This window comes from Nipponia nippon, unplaced genomic scaffold, assembly GCF_047370975.1.
Source record: "Nipponia nippon isolate SJK-2023a ecotype South Korea unplaced genomic scaffold, ASM4737097v1 scaffold_13, whole genome shotgun sequence".
NCBI classification, from domain to species: domain Eukaryota; kingdom Metazoa; phylum Chordata; class Aves; order Pelecaniformes; family Threskiornithidae; genus Nipponia; species Nipponia nippon.
The window spans coordinates 3412528-3432348 of NW_028262324.1; the positions used below are offsets into that span (position 1 = coordinate 3412528).

General features: G+C 39.7%; 1 protein-coding gene across 7 annotated transcripts in view; it reads right to left on the reverse strand.

Annotated features, from left to right (window-relative positions):
- PTPRT (protein tyrosine phosphatase receptor type T) overlaps window positions 1-19821 on the reverse strand; it is a 472716-nt gene that overhangs the window by 99494 nt on the left and 353401 nt on the right. For all 7 annotated transcript variants that reach the window (XM_087749578.1, XM_087749577.1, XM_087749574.1 and 4 more), the window contains exon 12: window positions 2991-3264. In XM_087749578.1, coding sequence (XP_087605704.1) covers window positions 2991-3264 — 274 coding nt within the window. The remainder of the gene's footprint in view (window positions 1-2990; window positions 3265-19821) is intronic.

Here is a 19821-nt window from a genome sequence, read left to right on the forward strand (position 1 = left end):
TCTCACCCCCACAGTTACAAAGCCCAGAGCTTCTGTTTCCTTTTTCTCTTTTTTCCCCCTCTTACTTCAAACTCTGACACATTTCAGTTCAGCATCTGGCTTTCAACAGTCCCTAGGAGGGAAATTCACACAATTTGGAAGTGTTCTGTATCACAAAGCTGAAAACCATTCTGTTTCACACATGTTCTACTTAGACCCCTGTCTGGAAGCAACCCCATGTTGACCAAACTTCATGCAACTGTCCACAGAAAAGAATTCAGCCAGCTACATCGAACTCATTCAAACTCTCAAACAACAAGTACAACATTGCACAAGAGAAGGCAGAAAAGCTCGTGATCTGATTTTGCAGCAATTTGCCACACTTGTTTTGCATCCAGCTGTTAATTACGTTCCTTTCACTGTAACAATCACGGCTAATGGTTGCAGAGCAGACAAGAACACCAAATGAGCACAACCCTCCACGTACAGAGGAGCTGAAACAATGCACAACTCCTGTAACACTTCTACCTCCTCCTAATCAAGCTTTTTGACCAAATGCAGAATGTTTCTTCAAATTAAGCTCTCCCCAGAGTCCTATATTTCCAAAGGAAGATGTTCTGGTTCACTGCACAAAGGTTTCTTATTGCAGGTTCCAGGTGTGGAAAGCAGCTTCATCATTCCACAACTGTCAGTGATTAATGAAACTATAGAATATCCTAATTAAAAAGTGAGTGGCAATGTTCTGTTAAGTTTTTCATGTGCAAGGGAACATAAGGCTATATTTTAATTGTGCTAAATTGTTACTGTTTCAGATTTTTTGCAGATGTGCATTATCAAAAGTGCCACATTGCAGCTATAATTATTAGTAGGCTTTACAAAGACCAGTCAAAGCTGCTCAGGTTATGGACATAAGTGAAAAAAACAGAACACTCTTAAATACAAATTCTACCTGTACACAATTCTGGGAATGAAACAAAACTTATTATTTACAGCTGCAAAAGACTGGATGAAAATCAGACCCTAATGTTTGAAATGTGGGGCTTAAGGATTTTATCCAGAAACAAAATATTCCACAGAATATTCCACTCTTGGACACTTCCTCTATATTTTTTCCCATAGCACTGCACTTCAAGGACATATAAGCATATACTGTGCCAATATAAATTATTAACACAAGAGGCAATTACTTGCTCAAAGAGGAATTCTCTTTGTCTGGCAGGATACTTCTCATGCCGTCATAAACTCTGTACTGTTGCATACAGACTCTCTTGATTAACTTATGCTTAAAAAGTCTTTTGCAGCCTTGTGTTCCTATTAGAACAGCCCAAGCGAGTCACCCTTTTTTGAGTCCTTATCGCCTTGTATGTAGAGAGTGTGATGCAACCTGCCAGCTCCAGAGATCCAGAAAAAGCAGGAACCACACATTAGTGCTGCCTTAATCTGGAATGCAAAGGGAAGCCTACATTTCCATTCCTATAACCCATTTATGGCATGTTATGTTGTACTTAAGCAAATAAAGTTTTTCTCCCCTGGGGATCCATTCACTAGCAATTAACTACCACACAAGCGGGAACTAACTAAACACAGAGAGACATATACATATATTTCACAATTTCCTTTATAAAGGCAAATCCAAAATTGAATTAATTGAGTAGTGCTGGAAGGAAACTATATCGACTAGAAAGGAAACCAAGGTGAAAACCAACATGGTATTGAAGAGATTTGTGCTTGTCAGCCACACAGCAGAATCTCTGCAGGAGAATGGTGATAAATGAAGGCGGTAAAACACCAAGATATGTTGTGAACAGTCATTGTCACTGCTAGCCTGTTAAACGATGTACGGTCCTCTGTGATGTGCAGCTGTGTTTTGGGTATAAAAGACACTATCCTGAGTGGAGACCAAAGCCTACACCATTCACCTTTGACTGATTTTTCTAATTTTGCCCTTTCAGAGGTGATGTCTTAGAGAATTTATCTATGTTAAAGTTAGATGCATGAAAGCACTGGCAAATGTGCTGATAACGCACTCGGCTACCCAGCTTCTTGATGCCATGTTAATGCTCTAAGACTCTTCATGAGGCCGGAGTGTCAAATTGTATCATGTTATGCAATAACGAAAAACAATTAGGAGAGTCAAAGGGGAGGAAGGTGAATGACTGCTTAGATCGGATCTGGCCTGTACACTGTTAGCTGAACAGACTTGAAACAGGAGAGTTAAAAGAGAAGGTCACAAACTATTCTAGGCTGGAACAGAAGAGTGGAGGAGGGAAAAGAGGCCTTCCCTTTTCCTATGATGGGATCTGTTGGGGCATTATGTGTATGTCATTTGAGTCTGAGAATAGGGCAGACTATGTTTCCCGTGCAGTCTCCGTTTTAAACTTAATATTACAGAGTAAGTACATGTAAAAATATAGTCCAGGGTATTCAAAAGGAATACAAAAGACAGGCACATAGTCACCCCTGCAGTACAACTTACATTTTGCTCAAGCTGAAAATCCCAATCCTAAGTGCTACATTATGATGTGACAAAATGCAAGCTATAAAGTAATTCAACTTCACAGCTTTTGCATAGTCCTCATCTCATAACGGCTCCTCCAAAATCACAAGCACTGTGAATTGGAGACTGTCACGATATTGCAGTTATGTCTTTTAAAAGGACAATATCTCTTACTCTGGCATTAATGCAGCTACAAGGGGAAGAAAAAAAAAAAAACAACCCAAACACCACCACCAAAACCAAATTCTAAGCAATTCCTTTTGTAAATCACATGCCAACAGGTGTCTTTACGTTCTCTGGCTCCCCAACAGGCTTCTCATTGGATCTAGGCATCAGAGAGAGACTTGAGTGAAGGACAAGTAGTGGCATGTTTAATTTTGATCAAATTTCTGTAAGAGGATAATAATGAGGAGGAATTAAACTGACATCCGATGGAGAATGAAGGAGAAAGATGTAGAGGATAGACAGAGGTGGTCACATGTACAGATCCAACTTCAGTTTTCTCTGCACTTACTCCATTTGCCTTGCTAAGAGCCTGGAAGTATATGCTATAGCTTTTCAGGGGAGAAAGTGGAGCATTCCAGTAGCCGTTGTAGGTTTTGTTGTCGCCCACTGTGAATGGCTGCGTGGCCGGCAGGTTGATGGGTTTCAGCTCAGCTGCAAAGTAGTGTGGTGAGTCAAGACTGGAAGCGTTCTTGTAGCTCACTGGGACAGAGAAGCATTCAATGATGTCTGCAGCTCTCCGTGCTTTCTGCAGCTTCTCCTCCTTGACAACAAGTTGATAGACACTAGAAGGGAGAGAGGAAGGTAAGATTAGAGCCCCAAGAGCCTTAAATATCAAGAATGTTTCCAACAATAAAAGGAAAAGGCAAAGTAAGAAAAACACTGCTAGGGCATCACAGCAAACACCGTTCTTGGCACACCAGTAACAATGGACACTGCATGCTACTATGTGGGCAAGACGCTAATCACTTGCTCTGTTGATTTAGTTGAGTTAATCAAAGTACACCTTGGTGCAAGTCAGAATAGATTTCAGTCATGTCACACTTTGGGGAAAAAGATTAACTAATAAAATACCCAGTCTATAATGAATTTTTAATATACTTAATATTAGAAAGCAGATGCTTTCTTCTTCAGCCACCGAGTTGAAACACAAATTGGTTGCTTGGGCCAAACAGCGATTGCAGTAGAGGGAGAGCATTAGGTGGCAATGGTGTCAGATCCCTTTTGAAACAGTTTCAGGGTGCAAGAATCAGTTTACATCAAAAAGATTCTCTCGTCTTCTAAGAACCTAATATTTTTTGGCCCTCCCTCACATCTCTTTTTGGGATATATCCTGGGATGTAGAGCTCTCTAACATTAATTCCTGATGGCAAGTCTCCTCCTACCTTCCGTCACTAAAAGGCTGGCTTATGTACTGAGCAGGTGGCTTTAGAGCTCTCCCAATTCACTTTTGTTTCAGGAAGCAACAACAACGCTTCATATTCTTTCCAGCTCTATGAAATGTTAATCCTTTTCGATTCCCACTAAGCTTTTGGCCTCTATGATACGTAATAGCAATCTTGTTATTTCTAGTTTACTATTTCAGGCTCAAAGAGGTTGCAAGGCATTCAAATGCACTCCTTTTTTTTTTTTTTTCTCCCCTCAAGCAGTTAACAAAGCCCTTAAGTTCAATGCTGCTACAGCTGAGGCAGGTTTACTGTCTGCTTAACACCACTCACCCATTTGACAAAGAAAGATACCGCTGCAGTCATTTTATTTTTTGTCAGGATATTCACATGTACTGCCCTCACCTGTCTGTGTGAGACTGGGCCTTTGTTTAGTTAGACAGGGGAGATTGATTAAAAGATTGGACAGAGCCAGCAGCGGATCATTCTCCCGGCTTTCACAGGCTCATTGTTGCAGAAAGATTGGTCTGAAAAATTTCTAGCATAGCCATAGCTCATCAGAGCTTCTGTGGGAAGTGAAGTTCTGGCACTCACAACAAGCAGGAGTGAAACAAAACCTAGCTGATGCTTTTGAATTAGCTGTTACTTCAGGTCTGCAGGTATCTGGCACACTCTTAACAATGAGGTGGTCAGGGAATCACTTGGAAATCATTTGGCTCCCACTGCTAGACACAAAACCAACTAATCTTTACAAGTACGACCAATTTATGAATTGCTTAGTACTGAAGTTGTCCTTATGCAGGCTGCTCCTAATGTCTAATGCAGCAGAAGCACCCACCAGACATATGGATTGCAGCCTTTAATGATGTCCCGTCAGCATTTTGGAAAACTTTCCTCAACCCTCCAGTTCATTAGAGGCTTTAATAAAATATTTTAGACCTTCTCTGGTATTTATTTTACAATTTCTAAAAAGATAAACAGGCTTCCCAGCAACAATTTAAGTATTATCATTGAGGATGTAGCAGGAACTGTAAGCAAAAGCCTGTTTAACCTAAATCCTCCCCTCAGCTTAGCAATAGAAACTTTCAGACTGCCTTTTTGGACACTGTTTACTAACAGACTATCTGCAGATTCTTATTCTGACCCTTCTCTCTGGCAATAATAATCTACACTACTGGGAAAGTTTGTCAGCAATGTGCAAAATTGCAGATGACATTTTTATGGGCGTTTGCCACATGCCTTCTAACCTAAAAATGCTTGGTTTCTACTTTATCCAATCCCAAACGCTTGTCTTTTCTGGTTACAGAAAACGTTTCCTTTATGTATATACATAAATATATATGTATAAATATATATTAATCTCCTTTCAGCCTAGATGCCAAGGGTTCCCTCTTCCGCTACAGTGTCCAAAGGGTGACTCTCATGCTCTTGGTTACCCCACCTGCAAGGCAATGAGCCTCTATACTTGTCTGTCTTTGGAGAAGGGCAAACTCCAGGGACACGAATCGCCAGGTAAGTGAACTCTGTCCCTAACCATCAGAGAACTTACCTTGAAGACATTCTGTTTCTCCCTTGACAGTTCTAATACATGCTCAACCAGTATAGGCACTCTTTTATATCATGAGAAAAGAGTTTTGATACATATAGAACCTAATAACAGATACTCTTTTGCCTGTATTCTTTCACATTTTCACTTTCCTACTTAGCCATTAACGCACTTCTTCCTTTCATGGGGATAACTCACTCTTTTAATGACCTGAAATTTCACTTTTAATGTTTCTTCTTTTGGCATAAATTGAGGTGTCTGTGGAGCACAACGTTCAATGAGCATTCAACTGAAATGTAACAGACGTCCCATTTATGTTCAAGTTAAAACCCCGTTAATCTCCTGCTTGAATACTGTCTCCTTTTCTATGAAACAAGTACCTGAGCTAGCGCTGCTGTCACTGTTCCCTCTAAAACACCCACTCTGGTGAAACTTAGGATGAGCGACTGACTGCTTTCTTGGCATTTTTTTCCTGTATGCCCCAGCTCACACCAACTGACGCAGCATGTTCATCTCTACGTGCTTCACCTGCTTGACTTGGTAACCGTCATCCTTCAGCCTCACTCTTTTCTCCAAGTCTCAGTTATTTGGTAGCGGTCAAGTGGCCGCTCTCAAAGGAAGTGGTCAAGTGACAAAGAGCATGGCTGATTTCAGAGATTACTCTGGACTGAAGATTATCACTCTGAGAAATTGTTTCCCTATCAAACAATTACTCTGGGTCTCGTTTTCTGATATTTTCTTCCCATTATTTTGATCTGTCTAGCCCCTCCAGCAGTGCAGGATTCACAGTTCACCCTTAGCTAGTACACAGATTGGTATAGTCTCATTTTCTTTTTTCTTCTTTTCTGCCATATCTTTGTTTTTCAGGTTACGCGCTTTTCCACATGTTTTGTTTTTACCTAGGAGCAGAATTTCCCTGATTGCCTTCAGGGCATTTTCAGAGATCAACTTCTCTGCATTAACCAGTGAAGTGCTGCAAGGCACATCAAGTGCTTCCACACCCGTTACCATCAGCCTGAGGACGCTCTCCTAACTGTTTGCCTTTTCATAGGAGAAAAAAGCCAATGATCCTAAGTCCAAATGAAATTCCTGGGGGAATTCTGAGTAGCAAGCCTGCAATTACCCACCCTAAAGTTTGGCCAAACCATCTGCATTACTACCACAATTCTCAAAAGACTAAAAGTAATTCAACTTTGTTCAGAAGACGATAACTGTCTGTGATGCATTATGACCCCCAAGATTGAGGTCGAGCACTAACTCAAAATAAACTTGGTAAGTAGGATCTGCCTTTTTGGCCTGCAAAAGCATTTCAGCTGCAATCACATCTCTGTTTCGGTGCTGAGCAGGGTCAACCCTGTGCAACTTGTTACGACTGACAATTTTGTAATACACAGCAGTGTGATTACAACCAAGGGAAAGGAGGAGTACTCTTCCAAAAAGAAGTGCTAGAGGGAAGGAAAAAAGAAGTGGGCAATGGAAATAAGGAGGAGATATCCAAACTATTCCTATTAGCTCTTATTCCGGCTACCAGGTAGGCAGTAACATGGATCTCCTGGGGCTCTCACCCTCTCAAGCTTCAAAGCTACTGCTTCCAGACAGTATCAGCTAACACTGCTTTCATAGCAGGAATCAATACATCAGTTGAAAATGCCCAGCTGGATAGAAGAAAGTTTCAGTGTCATACATTGAAATGATATTAAAAGAGACAACAAAAGCAGAACATTAAAACTCCCAACATTATATAACAACTTCAGTACCAATAAACTGAAAGATGATACAGTAAAACTAACAACTGCATTTCAACTTTTAATATTCAGCCACATTTGCAAACACTGCAATCAAATCCACACATGTGCATGCTGCAGGGCAACAGAAGCAGGGGTCTTGTGTTCCTGGTGCTAAGCTACTCCAAGACACCTCATTGCAACCACTCAATACTGCTGTTCCCATAAATGACAGCAAAGGACTGGTTTCGGAACATCCATAAGCTCTGCTCTCCAGAGAGCTCTCTAGGGATTCTCAAATCTGGGCTACTAACCAAATGCCTGGCTTCCTAGAAGGCTGGGGAGCTGACTGCCCTGCTGTGCAGCTGCACACTTTTATTAGAAAAGGAGGCCAAAACTGGGCTCCTTGATAAATTTCACAGTCTTAGATAGATAAATCCACATTACTTTAATAGAAGCTTTTTGAAGTTTTTAACAGCTCCATTCTAAATGGTGACCAGCCATAATGGTCACCACAGCACAAATGTTGTCTGCAGAGGATGAAAATGCACTCTTATCATCACCTACAAGGTAATCTTTTAAATGATGAGTTCTCTACTCAGTGTGAAAGCACAAGTGCAGATAATCAACATCACAAATCACAGACCATTTCTGTGTAACTGAGATCTCTCTGAGCGCTGTCAGATTTCTCCTCCCCCCGCTCTTGATTTCTTTTTGCGCTGCCTGCAGCGCAATTTGAGGGTGGATTGAGAAGTGCTTGAACACAAATCTAGCCATGGGTTTAGACCAGACTCAAGTTCTGGATGTAGGATGTGCATGAATGTGGAGGGGAAAAGCTGAGTCAGAGCTTTCCATAAAGCATTTAACATCTGGTCGGTGCACTTCGGTATCTTGACATGATACTTACACTTATCAACAAGGTAAAATCTTAGAATCATAGAATCATAGAATCGTTAAGGTTGGAAAAGACCCTTAAGATCATCGAGTCCAACCATTAACCTATCACTGCCAAGTCCACCACTAAACCACGTCCTCAAGCACCACGTCTATCTGTCTTGTAAATACCTCCAGGGATGGAGACTCAACCACTTCCCTGGGCAGTCTGTTCCAATGCCTGAATCTTCACTATACCCCTGATAATCGTAGGGTATGAAAAGGAATATAATTTCTTTGTAACCTCACAGTGATCCCCTCACCTGACTTATTAAAGCTTAAAAGAAACAATGCTTCTGCAGCTTAGTACTCCCTCTGGACCAATTTTGGTACTAAATTTTCTTAAACGTATCATATGAAGATTTCATATATTTTCATTTAATTTTAATATAGAACACATAAATATATTATCAGCCATATATTATTTCCAATAATATTTTCTCCTGGGGAACAAAAATAAGTGGCAATTAGTACAGCCTGATCTTGCAGTGCATTTTTTAGCAGATTATTGTGAGCAGGTTTTGCAGTTCACCCTACAGAGAACAGGAACTTCTCATTTCTAGCTCAAATGAACACATTACTTTCAGAATAACTGTTTGATAAGCTACAGGAAATAAGATATTACCAAAGGGGAGAGGTTTTCTAATTAATATTTTAATTCAAAGGATGAAGGACAAAAAGGGCAAACGAAGTAAGGATGGAAAAGACTTGCATCTTCCACTAGCTGTGTCATCTCAGACTGAAGGCACGTGGGATGTAGCAGCCGACATGGAGCAGGACATCGCATTTGCATTGTTGCACCTATTCTATGGAAATAACAGATTCAGCACTTCTGAAAAGGCTATCCAAAACCATGAAAATCAAACCCAAATACTATCTGACCAATCCACCGGAGTTAATGCTGCACAGAGGTGAACAAAAGGCAGCGGGTGCATATGAACAGGGTCAAAGGTACAATAATCAGAGGTACCAACAGCCAATTCAGCTTTTTTTCTTTTATTTACAACACCAACATTTTTAAGAAGCATGCTCTTAAGACCATGAGAGCATTGTCAGCATACTGGTTCATACCCTTGGCAAGCATCGCACAGGAGCCCCAGATCCTGAGTGCTGATTTCCTACTGCAGAGCTCTGCAACGAACTACAGAAATCAGATATAACTTCAGTCATCAAACACCAGGCCTGCCCACTGGAAATGTTCACTGGAAATACACCCTCAGACCAGTTTCCCTAGATGGTATTTAAACATGGCAGTCCTGATACCAGCCAATCTTTTTTTCTTTTAAGAGCCTATTTTTCAAATTAACACTTAAGTTGCAGAATCCAGGCCACAGCTACTTAACACTATCTTTTTTTGTCATCTGTTTTTCCATTTAACTTATGATCCCATTAAATTTGGTTGAGTCAATGTAAATATATTTGTATATATCCATGAAGGTTCATTGCCTTTATTCTGACAGCGTGGACCCATCTCCCAGGATACTGGAATGGGAGAGGGTTTGATGTGCTGCCTGCCACCCGCATTTAGAATTTGGATTAGCTATTGAATGTGCATATGCTTGTTTTATGGCCAAGCTGATTTCAGTGATGCAAACTGAGACAGAAGAGTAGCATCGACATCTTTATTTTCTTTTTCTTAAAGGTATCTAAATAAAAGCCTGAATTCTGCCACATAGACAACAAGAAATAAAATAAAGGGAAATATGAGGAAATAGAATAGGGATGGAAGCTAGAAATATCCTATAAAAATCTATCAGTGCTCTATAGAGCTTCCTCTAAAAAATTGTTAAGTTAAACAGTAAATGAGATCCTTCTTATAGTGTGCCTCCAGCCCTCCCATGAACTTGCACAGAAAGGGCTTTGTAAAAAATTCAACCAAAACCCACTAAACTCTAAAAAAGATTTACATAACATAAATTCTACTAAAATTTTCAAGAACTAAATAGATAACTGCCATAAAGCCTGATGCTGAGACTTGCTGTTCTGACATACACTGCATCTACAGCACCGCTTTCCTTTGGCCATAACGGTGACTATTTCCTCACCAGGCTCCTCCTGCAATGCTGTAATCAAACGCATTCAGAATCAACTCCGCAGACAGTTTCCAAGTTCATAAAGTTTTCTGGTTCAAACAGGTGGCAATATATTCCTGAGAATTGAGTTACCTACTTCACATGTTCTGTAATGTCACCCTTAATATCTTCAATAGCACTTTTAATCAGAAGCTCTGAAACTAATCTACAAAACATAATGAACTGCGTTTCACAGCCACCTAGGATGTACATACAGGACCCAGTGCACTGTTCTGCAATTTTCTGTCTATTTAAGAACGGATTCGAAACCCATTAAAATCAATTAAAGATTGCTACTATTCCCATTATGCTTTGGAACAGCTCCATGCAGAATACAATATGCTGAAGTTAAGGTTAGCTTTCAATTAACATTTTTTTGCAGAAAATAGCAAAAAAAGAGATTGTTCTGCGATGTCATCTTCTGGAATATGCTTGGCTATTTCAAAGATTCAAAAACTAGCCCATTATGAATATTGGGCTGCACTGTCATCAATCAGATTGTTCGCATCTGCAAAGCATTCACAAAAATAAAGCTTATAACAGTGATGCTACTCAAGGAAATAGTCTCTCATATTGCAAAGTTATTCACACCAGATCCTTCATTTTGAAGTTATTTTTGTGTGTTCTTTTAACATTCATTTAAATTAGACAACTCTTCTACTACATTGACTGAAGTTGAAGAATACCAACAAAATATCCAAATTCAGCCAAATTTGTAAAAATGGCATAGAAAGAGATGGTAATTACTGCCATTGCTATGAAAAAAACTTGCTGAGATAGAGCCAGTAATAATGTAATCCATTTAATCAAGAAGGCTGATAAGAGAGCCTCTTCACATTTTCTTCTACTCTCATACTCAGTTCAGTAGTCTAGATTTACTACCAAGGCATGATGTACCCTGAAATTCATGAAACAAAGGGTAGTGATTTCACACTTGGATAATACTATTTGGAGTCAGAGTTTTCACATGGGCATTCTTTCATTGCTAAAATTTCAAGCTGTGTTAAATTGCTATAGTGACTGAAATGGACTCTAGAAAAAGTAACAAAGTTTAGACTGCATGCTCCTTGTATAGCAAAGAGATACGGTCCCGTAGTCTCCCCAATCAGTATCAGTAACTGTGATGAGCTACCTGTGGGACAGGTGGTGATATCTATTTAAGGAATTGGGCACTGTGTCAAGCTTAAAAAAATAAAAAAAGTAAAACAAAAAAAAATATTTGTAGAAAAGCATCCTGCCAGCATCACTATATCAAACGCTAGCTTTGGCCGGAATATTTTGTCTGAAATTTCTTTGCAGTCATGATGTAGCATCACATAAAATTCCCACAACTGACTATAAAATGAAAAATCTATTAGAGAGTAGCAGTGGTTTTTTTGGTTTTGTTGCTGTTTGGTTGGTGTTTTTTTTTTTGTAAAAAGAAGTGATAATGCAATGTCAGATGTAATGTCACTTGGCCTCAGACCCCATGCAGGTAGGCTTTTACCCTGACAAACCTCTGAGGTACAATACATAATTACCCCACCATTGCAGATGTATCAACAGTGGCACACAGAAAGTGCAATGAGTGACTTGCCCGGTATCACACAGTATCAGTTGTAAGTAAACAAATCCCCACATTCTTGTCCAATATTCCTACTTCCACCCACCAGCCAATATGTCCTTTCTAATGCAGTCTGGAGTTTCCAGCCTGAACACATGCTAATCTTACGAAATCTTTCAAAAAGGCAAAATAACAAAAAAAAAAGCTACTTCTGGGCATCACTTGAGATGTGACCTGCAGAGATGAAGGAGGCACAGACAGTGTTGGGGAAAAGAGGTGTTCTGGAAACCCTCTCTTTCTTAAAACTGCACCACACAAAAGACACAACAGATTGTCACACTTCCATGAACATCAGTAACAATGTTGTGCCAATAAGCAGGTATAACGATGGTTTAAACAAACAGCTGCGTGTGTGTGTGCACATCTAAATGCCTCTGTGTGTGCACATACGTGTGTATCTATACATAAATACATATATTAAAATCAGTGCTTCCAACCTCATAAATGTTCCACTCACCGTTACTCTTCTGTAAGTGACTAATGATCACCGCTTCCCAAGGAAGGACAGCTATTAAAAGACACCTAAAAATGCGAATATGTCCATATAGCTCTGAGCAAGTCTAATCACCGCCGCAGTGTCTGTGCACAGCAAACAGGAATGTGCTAACATGCACAAAACATAAGTAGTTGTCAAAAAGACAACTGTATTGACAGTCAGTGTTTACTGACCAAAAAGAAGGATTTGTGTGCTTAAAAGCCCATTTTTCCCAGCTGTACCATTTCGTCTAATAAAAGATGCTATCCATACTCACAAAATTAACTCCTTTCCATCCCCAGACCACTGCTGCTGCACCTATTTACTTGTATTATATATGCATCATTCTTTTAAATGCTTTAAATTTTCTCAGTTTAATCTTCTTGGAAATAAAAATTTAAAAAAAGAAAGGAAAAAAAAAATTACCAGAGGGTGTTTCAGAGCTGTGTGTTCCATTATCTCAACCATCTACATAAGCCTGACCTGGCTTGCAACACAGATTAGACGTAGTAGCTGCTGTTCCCCAGTGGAACAGGCCCAGTCCCTGTCTCGCCAGTTCAATGTTGTTTTGTGCTGGCAGATTAAAGATAACGAGTTCAGACAGATACGGCTTTCACTGCAACAGGAGCTAATGTTAGTGGCTTTGGAGGTGTTTTTTCCCTCCTGAGCCACCTGCCATCTGTTTGATCTACAAAAAAAAAACCAACCCCTTTTTTGTTAATGTCGCTTAGCATTAAACAGGCATCGCTGACTGAGGTCTTGTCGTCATCCTCAGTAATTGCTGGTTTAAGACCAGAAGGAAATTTCAAGGACAAGAAGAGCTGAAGTGGTTCTTGAGCAAGCTGCAGGATGAGAAGAGACTATGACACAACCCTTACTGGGACTGTCCAATACCTTCTGCCATGTCCTTCATAAAAGCAGTGGCTTGGACAAGGGGATGGGGATATTTGCACATATTCTCAGTCAGAATTAATTTGGCTGTTTCCAATGGCTTCCATGAAATTAGGTCCACTTGGATGCAGAAATAATCTAGTTTGTATTTCAAAGATCTGTCTCCCTTTTCCACAGTCAGAGCTACCAGACTGTGGAGGGAAAACCCACACATAAGAATCTGATGTCTTTTTTAAGAGAGAACACTAGAAAAATATTTTTGCTATTTTTGTGTGTGTGTAGTTTTTTTTTAAACTAAAATGCTAAGAAAAACACAAGACAAATAGGGGGATTCTGCTGTTTCTAACCTCAGGAGAAACTTCATTACTAGACAAGTCCCATATGGCCAGATAACAGTCTACTCACAGTTGTATCATCAATGTACAATGAAAAAAGGTGAGCTCTCCTAGGTAAGGATAATATAGATTTTCAGCACCTGAAGCTGCAGGAACATCAGCCAGATTCTTTCCACCTTTTCTGGACACTTTGTGCTTTTCAGAAAGTGTGAAGTGATCACACTCTGACACCAGGGAGAGCTCTTAAGTGGTACCTTCACAACATCATCTCCTGCCCTGGAACAAAGGAAAATTGAGGATGGAGAAAGGGGCGAAGGGAAGTTCCAAGGGCGAGGACTTCTCTGCATCAATTCGCAGCTGGTCTGTCATCCCCTGTAAACACCTCCTACCTCCATCATAGCAGGAATGAGGCAGATTTAAACATTGGGAGGTTGTATCTGCTAATCCTGCACTTCACCAACTCCCGTCAAAGTGAAGCATATTTTTGATGCAAGAGAAAACATGAAATATAGGGTGCATCCTTTGGCAGAAAAAAAAAAAAATCAACCTGCATCAACATCAGCTCCTGCAGTTACTTAGGGATCTGTCAAGGTGGGTGCTGAGGGAAGTCAGCATTGCCTCCTCTTCTGTTTTGCTGTTTGACCTTTCCACCAAAAATACCACGCGCTCTGCCTCTCTCCTCGCCTTCCTCTTTTGCACCATGCCTATTTTTAATTAAACCAGTCCTATTTCCCCTTCCTTTTGCACAGTAAGCAAATCCCTCACCATCTCCTAGCTCTGCCTTTTGCTTTGGAAAAGCGCTGTGCAAGGAGAACTGAAATTATAGAGAGGCAGAATAGCATCATGGCTGCAGAGGTTTATTCTTCTGAATTGTCTGGCTGCATTTATGATAATCCCTTCATTCCATCTGCAGCCTACGCACTGGTACAGCAACCCCCTTTTCTAGTTCCAAGAAATTATGCATTCATTATGGAGGAAATTAACACCTCAAAGCAAACTATAATTAGGAATTCTTCAATTCGGTTTATGCTTTTTCAATTAGGCCCTCTATAATTTTAATCACGGGACCATTAACATGTTTCCGGAATTTATATACCTGTAGTATAATTAAATCCTGAAATGCCTTAGTCTGCAACAGCAAAGCAGAGCTTACTCATCTTCCCTTTTATCGTGTTTTTGTGTTATTGTAGATGCATTGAGGGGCACCTGCTAGCATAAACATTGCCTGCCACATGCAACAGAAAAGAGCCCACTTGTGCTCTGAACTCATCATCCTCACTCCCAGTAGAGGGACTGCTGACTGGAGAAAGCTTGTGCACTGTGTCTCAGGGGTGGACATTTGCCAGGGACTTGTGCCCAGACTCATCCCATTTCAAGTACCTTAAGGAGCTGCTTCAATTAGGTAAATCATCCTCTGTGGTCTGCAAAAAGAGGCAAGCTCCTTTCTGTGGGCTGCTCCGACCTTGAGTAGCTGTGGTCAGGCTCAGTTCATCCCATCAAAGGGTCTGATCCAAGGGCTCTCATAGGCAAAAAGAGGCTTGGCCATATGCCTCTAGAAATTCAGAGTTGCTAATTTTTAAAATCTTTTACGCAGTTTGCTACTCTCCTTTTATTCTGAGGTAACAAGGAAGGGGCATATTGGCTCTGGGAGCTGCAAAGGAAAGAGATGTCTTGGAAAAAGAAACCTTCAAACTGGCAACCATGGATATTTTCTCCTGTTCCCTCATCTTACTAGTTGACAGCTTGATGTGAGAAAATGGCCATCAATTTGTGATTCTCAGCTTAAAGTTCAGACTTCATTAACCTTTTGATTGCTGGAATTCAATCTGACAGTTTACGTGGACAGCATAGAAGATTTATGCAAAAACATTCATGGCCCCACTCTCAGTATCCTCAGGCCTTCATAAAACTAAAAAGTGTTAGCAAAAGCTTCACTGCAGAGCTAAGAAAATGATGCTTGACACAAAAGAACTGGCTCTATGTGTAATTTGATTGTTAAAATATTATCATTAAAATATATGCAAATTTTATGGCTTTCCTCTCCCATTTCTGCCTACTGCCAAAGCTCTCTGTGGAACAGTTAGTAAAACACAGCAGGTCATCCAGGCTCAGAGAACGGCTATGTTTCTGATGGCTGATAAAAGGGCAAAGGCAGTTTTATGACTTTCTAAGGGACAGTATTCTCAGATGAACAGCATGCTGCTCCAGTAAGAAAATATATTTCCTGTACCAGATGAGACAACTGACCCAAAATGCCTCTTATCCTCGCTTTTTAGGGCTAACATCTGACTCTTCAGGGGCAACTAAAAAAACGTTGAAACACCCATCCAACTAATAATGTCTTGCTACATAAAAGACTAAATATTCCTTCCTGAGACTTATGGTTGTCACCTTGCATCCTGATGTATCCCTATAACTCCATTATGCTTCTCTCCTGATACAGTAGGCAAAGCACTTCTAAGATCCAGAATAACTTCAAGTACCACTGAAGTCATCATGTATGATCTAAAACTGCCATTCAACAACTCCACCTGAAATGGAAATGTATGCTCGGGCTTGCAGTGCTCTGGACACGCTGATGAGGTCAAGCCTGCAAATGCTTCCTATGCAACTCTATTCTGTTCCTTTTTCCTATAATAAACATCATGCTGATCCACGCAACTGCCATTATTTCACGCCTTTCACCCAAATTCTCATTTTCATTCTCTCTCTCACATTCACACATAGTTAAAGAAAAAGCAGATCTGGTTTATCTTTAATGAGGAAAGAAACTCGCTTGTTTACCTTCAAAATCTTGCGTAAATTAAAGGCAGAATGCCACGCAGGAGAAACCCAGCTTGAATGACTTCAGAACAATATCCCTGAGGTATATTATAGGAGATGTTAATTAATACAGATAATGATGCTTATAATATCAGAAGCCTAGATTGATACTCTCATTCCTCATTAGATACTACAAAATTAAAAGATCTAATGTGATGACTGTTTGCCCTGTATTCAATCAACCAAGTCATGTGATGCATACATTTGAATATGAGTTTAGAAAAAGCAGGGCAGGAGTTTTATTTTCCAGGTATTTATAACATGCCTATCAATGCAACTGAACTTCAGAATTACCAAGGGCATGATAATTTGTTATACTCCCCGTAGCTTTCAACATTAGAACCTTTTTTATTGTTTCACTGATCCTTGACTCCAGTCTTTATTTTCAAGCACAAGGTACACTGCGTGGGAGTTTTAAGAACAAGAAATTGCCACCCTTTCTTGGCATTAATGAATTAATTATCAACATAAATGCCTGAGGCAAGCTCACGTGATGCCACTAAGAAGCTGCAAAGCAGCGAGCTGAACAGCATTGCTCCCTATATAGCTATGGAGATCAATACACCAAAGCCACCATCTGTAAAACTAACAAAAACCCCAGCAAATTTTGCAAGTTTATAGCTTCTTGTCTCCTTCCTCCTCCATCACAGAATCAAGGTCACTAGGCTTGCAAACCACTCCTTCATAAGGACAGAAAGAACTACTGTGCGTTAAAAACAGAATCAAAATAAGGATGATAGTGAGAGGGATATAGGAAAGGTAAGCTCAGGATGAACAGATGATGACTGACATCACAAGAAAAGAAAGAATTATCTGGAGATTAAAGTTACAGCCTATGGCTCCAGAGATTCTCATTCTCTACTTTGTTGCAGACTGAAACAGAAGGCAATTTTTATCTAGTCAAAGTCTCTGTTTTGCACCATAAAATGGAAGCAATACCAGTCACCTTCGTCACAGGAAATTTTCATTTGTTACTATATGTAGGAATACATAAGTACACAGATACATCATACAGGATTGTTTGCTTAGAGAATAGCTTGAGCATAAAACCAGCAAAAAACACTGGTCTTAGGCTTTCTGTTAAATAATACAACTGTTTTCTCTCAATTGGTTTAGCATCCTGTAGACCAAAAATATTTCCTTTTTTTCATGCTTGGGAGACCAAGAATCAGACGATAATACCCAAGAGTAACATGGGGCTTGGTCCATATAAATTAATTTCTCCTACTGACTGGCTGTTCATATGAAAATATTTGTTTTACCATTGCTCAGTACTTCTCAATATATTTAAAATATTTAAACTCCGTCCTCCTATTTAAATTTACTTATTTCCTTTAAGATGTACATTAATAAACTAACCCATCCTTCCTCACCATCAGAGTGATTACAAGTATCCGACCATTGCACACATACACAGTAAATAACTCTTACCTGAATATATTTCTCCAGGATCACTTACACATGCTACTTATACTGCATACATACATATAGATATATATAACATATATATATTCTCCCCCACAAAAATACATATATGCACATAAAGGCAAGTGCCAAGATTGAACACTTTTGTTCTACTAATACTGTTCTTCAGCACAGTCCAGGGGTCAGGTGCCCAAGACTGCCCTGTACCTGTGTGCTGGCAGACACACAAAAGAACATCACAGATTATTTAGTGATACACCTCAGAGAACTGCAGGAAGATAGGGAAATTAAATCCATCTTTTTCCCATAAAAGAGTTCTCCATTGTCTGAAACTCCAAAAAATCATTTCAGACTCTTCTAACGTCCTTCTACAGTGTCCTACAGCTCCAACAAGCAGAGCAGCATATCGACAAGGCAATCACACCTAAGGGGAGCATTTATTTAAACTCTGAAATCCTCAAAACTAATACATGCTCTGGAAATTTGACTTTCTCCATAATACTAGTATAGGTAGCTTGACAGAACCAACTGAATGTTAATAAACCAGATGGACTTTCAAATATCCAACACACAAAAACCAGCCCAGTGGACATGTCATGCAGATAAAATCCCTCACAGTGGTATTTTCAAGCAGTAAATGGGATATAAATTCTCAAATAGAAGACTAAAGATGTCATATGTGAATAATCTATGAAGGACTGACTCAGCCCTCCTGACAATAACAGATTCAAAGCAGAATTATCCTCAAAATCACATTGGAGATTTTCAGGAAAGAGTTGAGGAGTAAAGATTGGGAACACTTGCATTCTTCTTTCCTCTTCTGAATCTATTATAGATGAATGTCAGTCTTCAGCAAATCAATCATAGCACCATTCATGGGCTTTAGATTGATATAAGAACACCTAAAAGTTATTTTTAAAGGGCAACGTGGAGTCAAGCTCTGCAGGTTATACCACGGAAAATAAAGACAAAAATGAAATGCCTATACCACAAGGGAGAATATTTATGCTGGCTGATGCTTCATCTTTCTTTTGGCAATAGGACAAAAGAGATGAAAGAATATCTAAGTTTATATTATTTCTGTTAGTTCATATGAAAGTGTCTTCATTGTTATCTATAGATCGTTAACAACATTGAGTTCATGATCATTAGTTTTATAAACAACCTCATTTAAGTTATTTATCATGAGCACTGGGGAACATCAGAAATGTCTTAATGTTGAAAGTGACTTTGGATTTGGTGTACTTGCATTTCAGATGAATGGAGATACAATGAATCTTATTTGAAATATTCTACAATATTACTCTAAAAATGATCTTGCAGACCATACTCCATCTGTATGCTGCTCAGCCTACAGCAGAATGAAATAACACAAGACAAAGTCACAGATCTTATGTATAGACACTAGTTTACAGTCACATCCCCACATGTACTCCAACTCACCACCCCCAGCATATAAGAGGAAATATTACAAATAATTACTGTATAGTCATTTTTTTTCATCTTTACAGTTTGGGAGGACTATAATAAAAACCTGGGGCACTGCAAAACAGAAACTGGCTGCCTGGACAACCGTCAGGTTGATGAGATGAGGGGTCGACCTATTCCTGGCACAGTGAAGGATCTGAATATCAGAGGTTTTATAAGAAGATGTGAGGAAAATCTATTTCAGACTACTTTCAAGTACCTTTTCAGAACATTCTCAGGCAGGCTGGGATATGAAAGGTCAGCGTGCAAAGGGGAAGGGATCTAGGAAAGCATGGTCAAGTCTACGAGGGAGGCCAGGAGAACAGGCAGCCTACCAGCATGCTGCATCGTGTGGGATCCCCTCCAGCGACCTCTGCACCGCCTCGCTGCTGTGCATGGAGATTTCTCAGTGTCATTTGTCTCAAATCTGTTTTCACTAATGCCTTGGGTAACTGAACAGAGGATGGCATCAGACTAAGAGGGGCTGTAAGTCATGTAAGTCTGTATCAGAATTTTAAAGCATTTTGAAAATCAATTTTATCATATTTAATAGAGATGAATGGAAAATACAATACTTGTGAAGGAGAAATAAAACACGCACACACAAAAGTAGAAGAACTAACCAGACAACAACAAAGAGAATATATTGGATCTCAGCTTGAA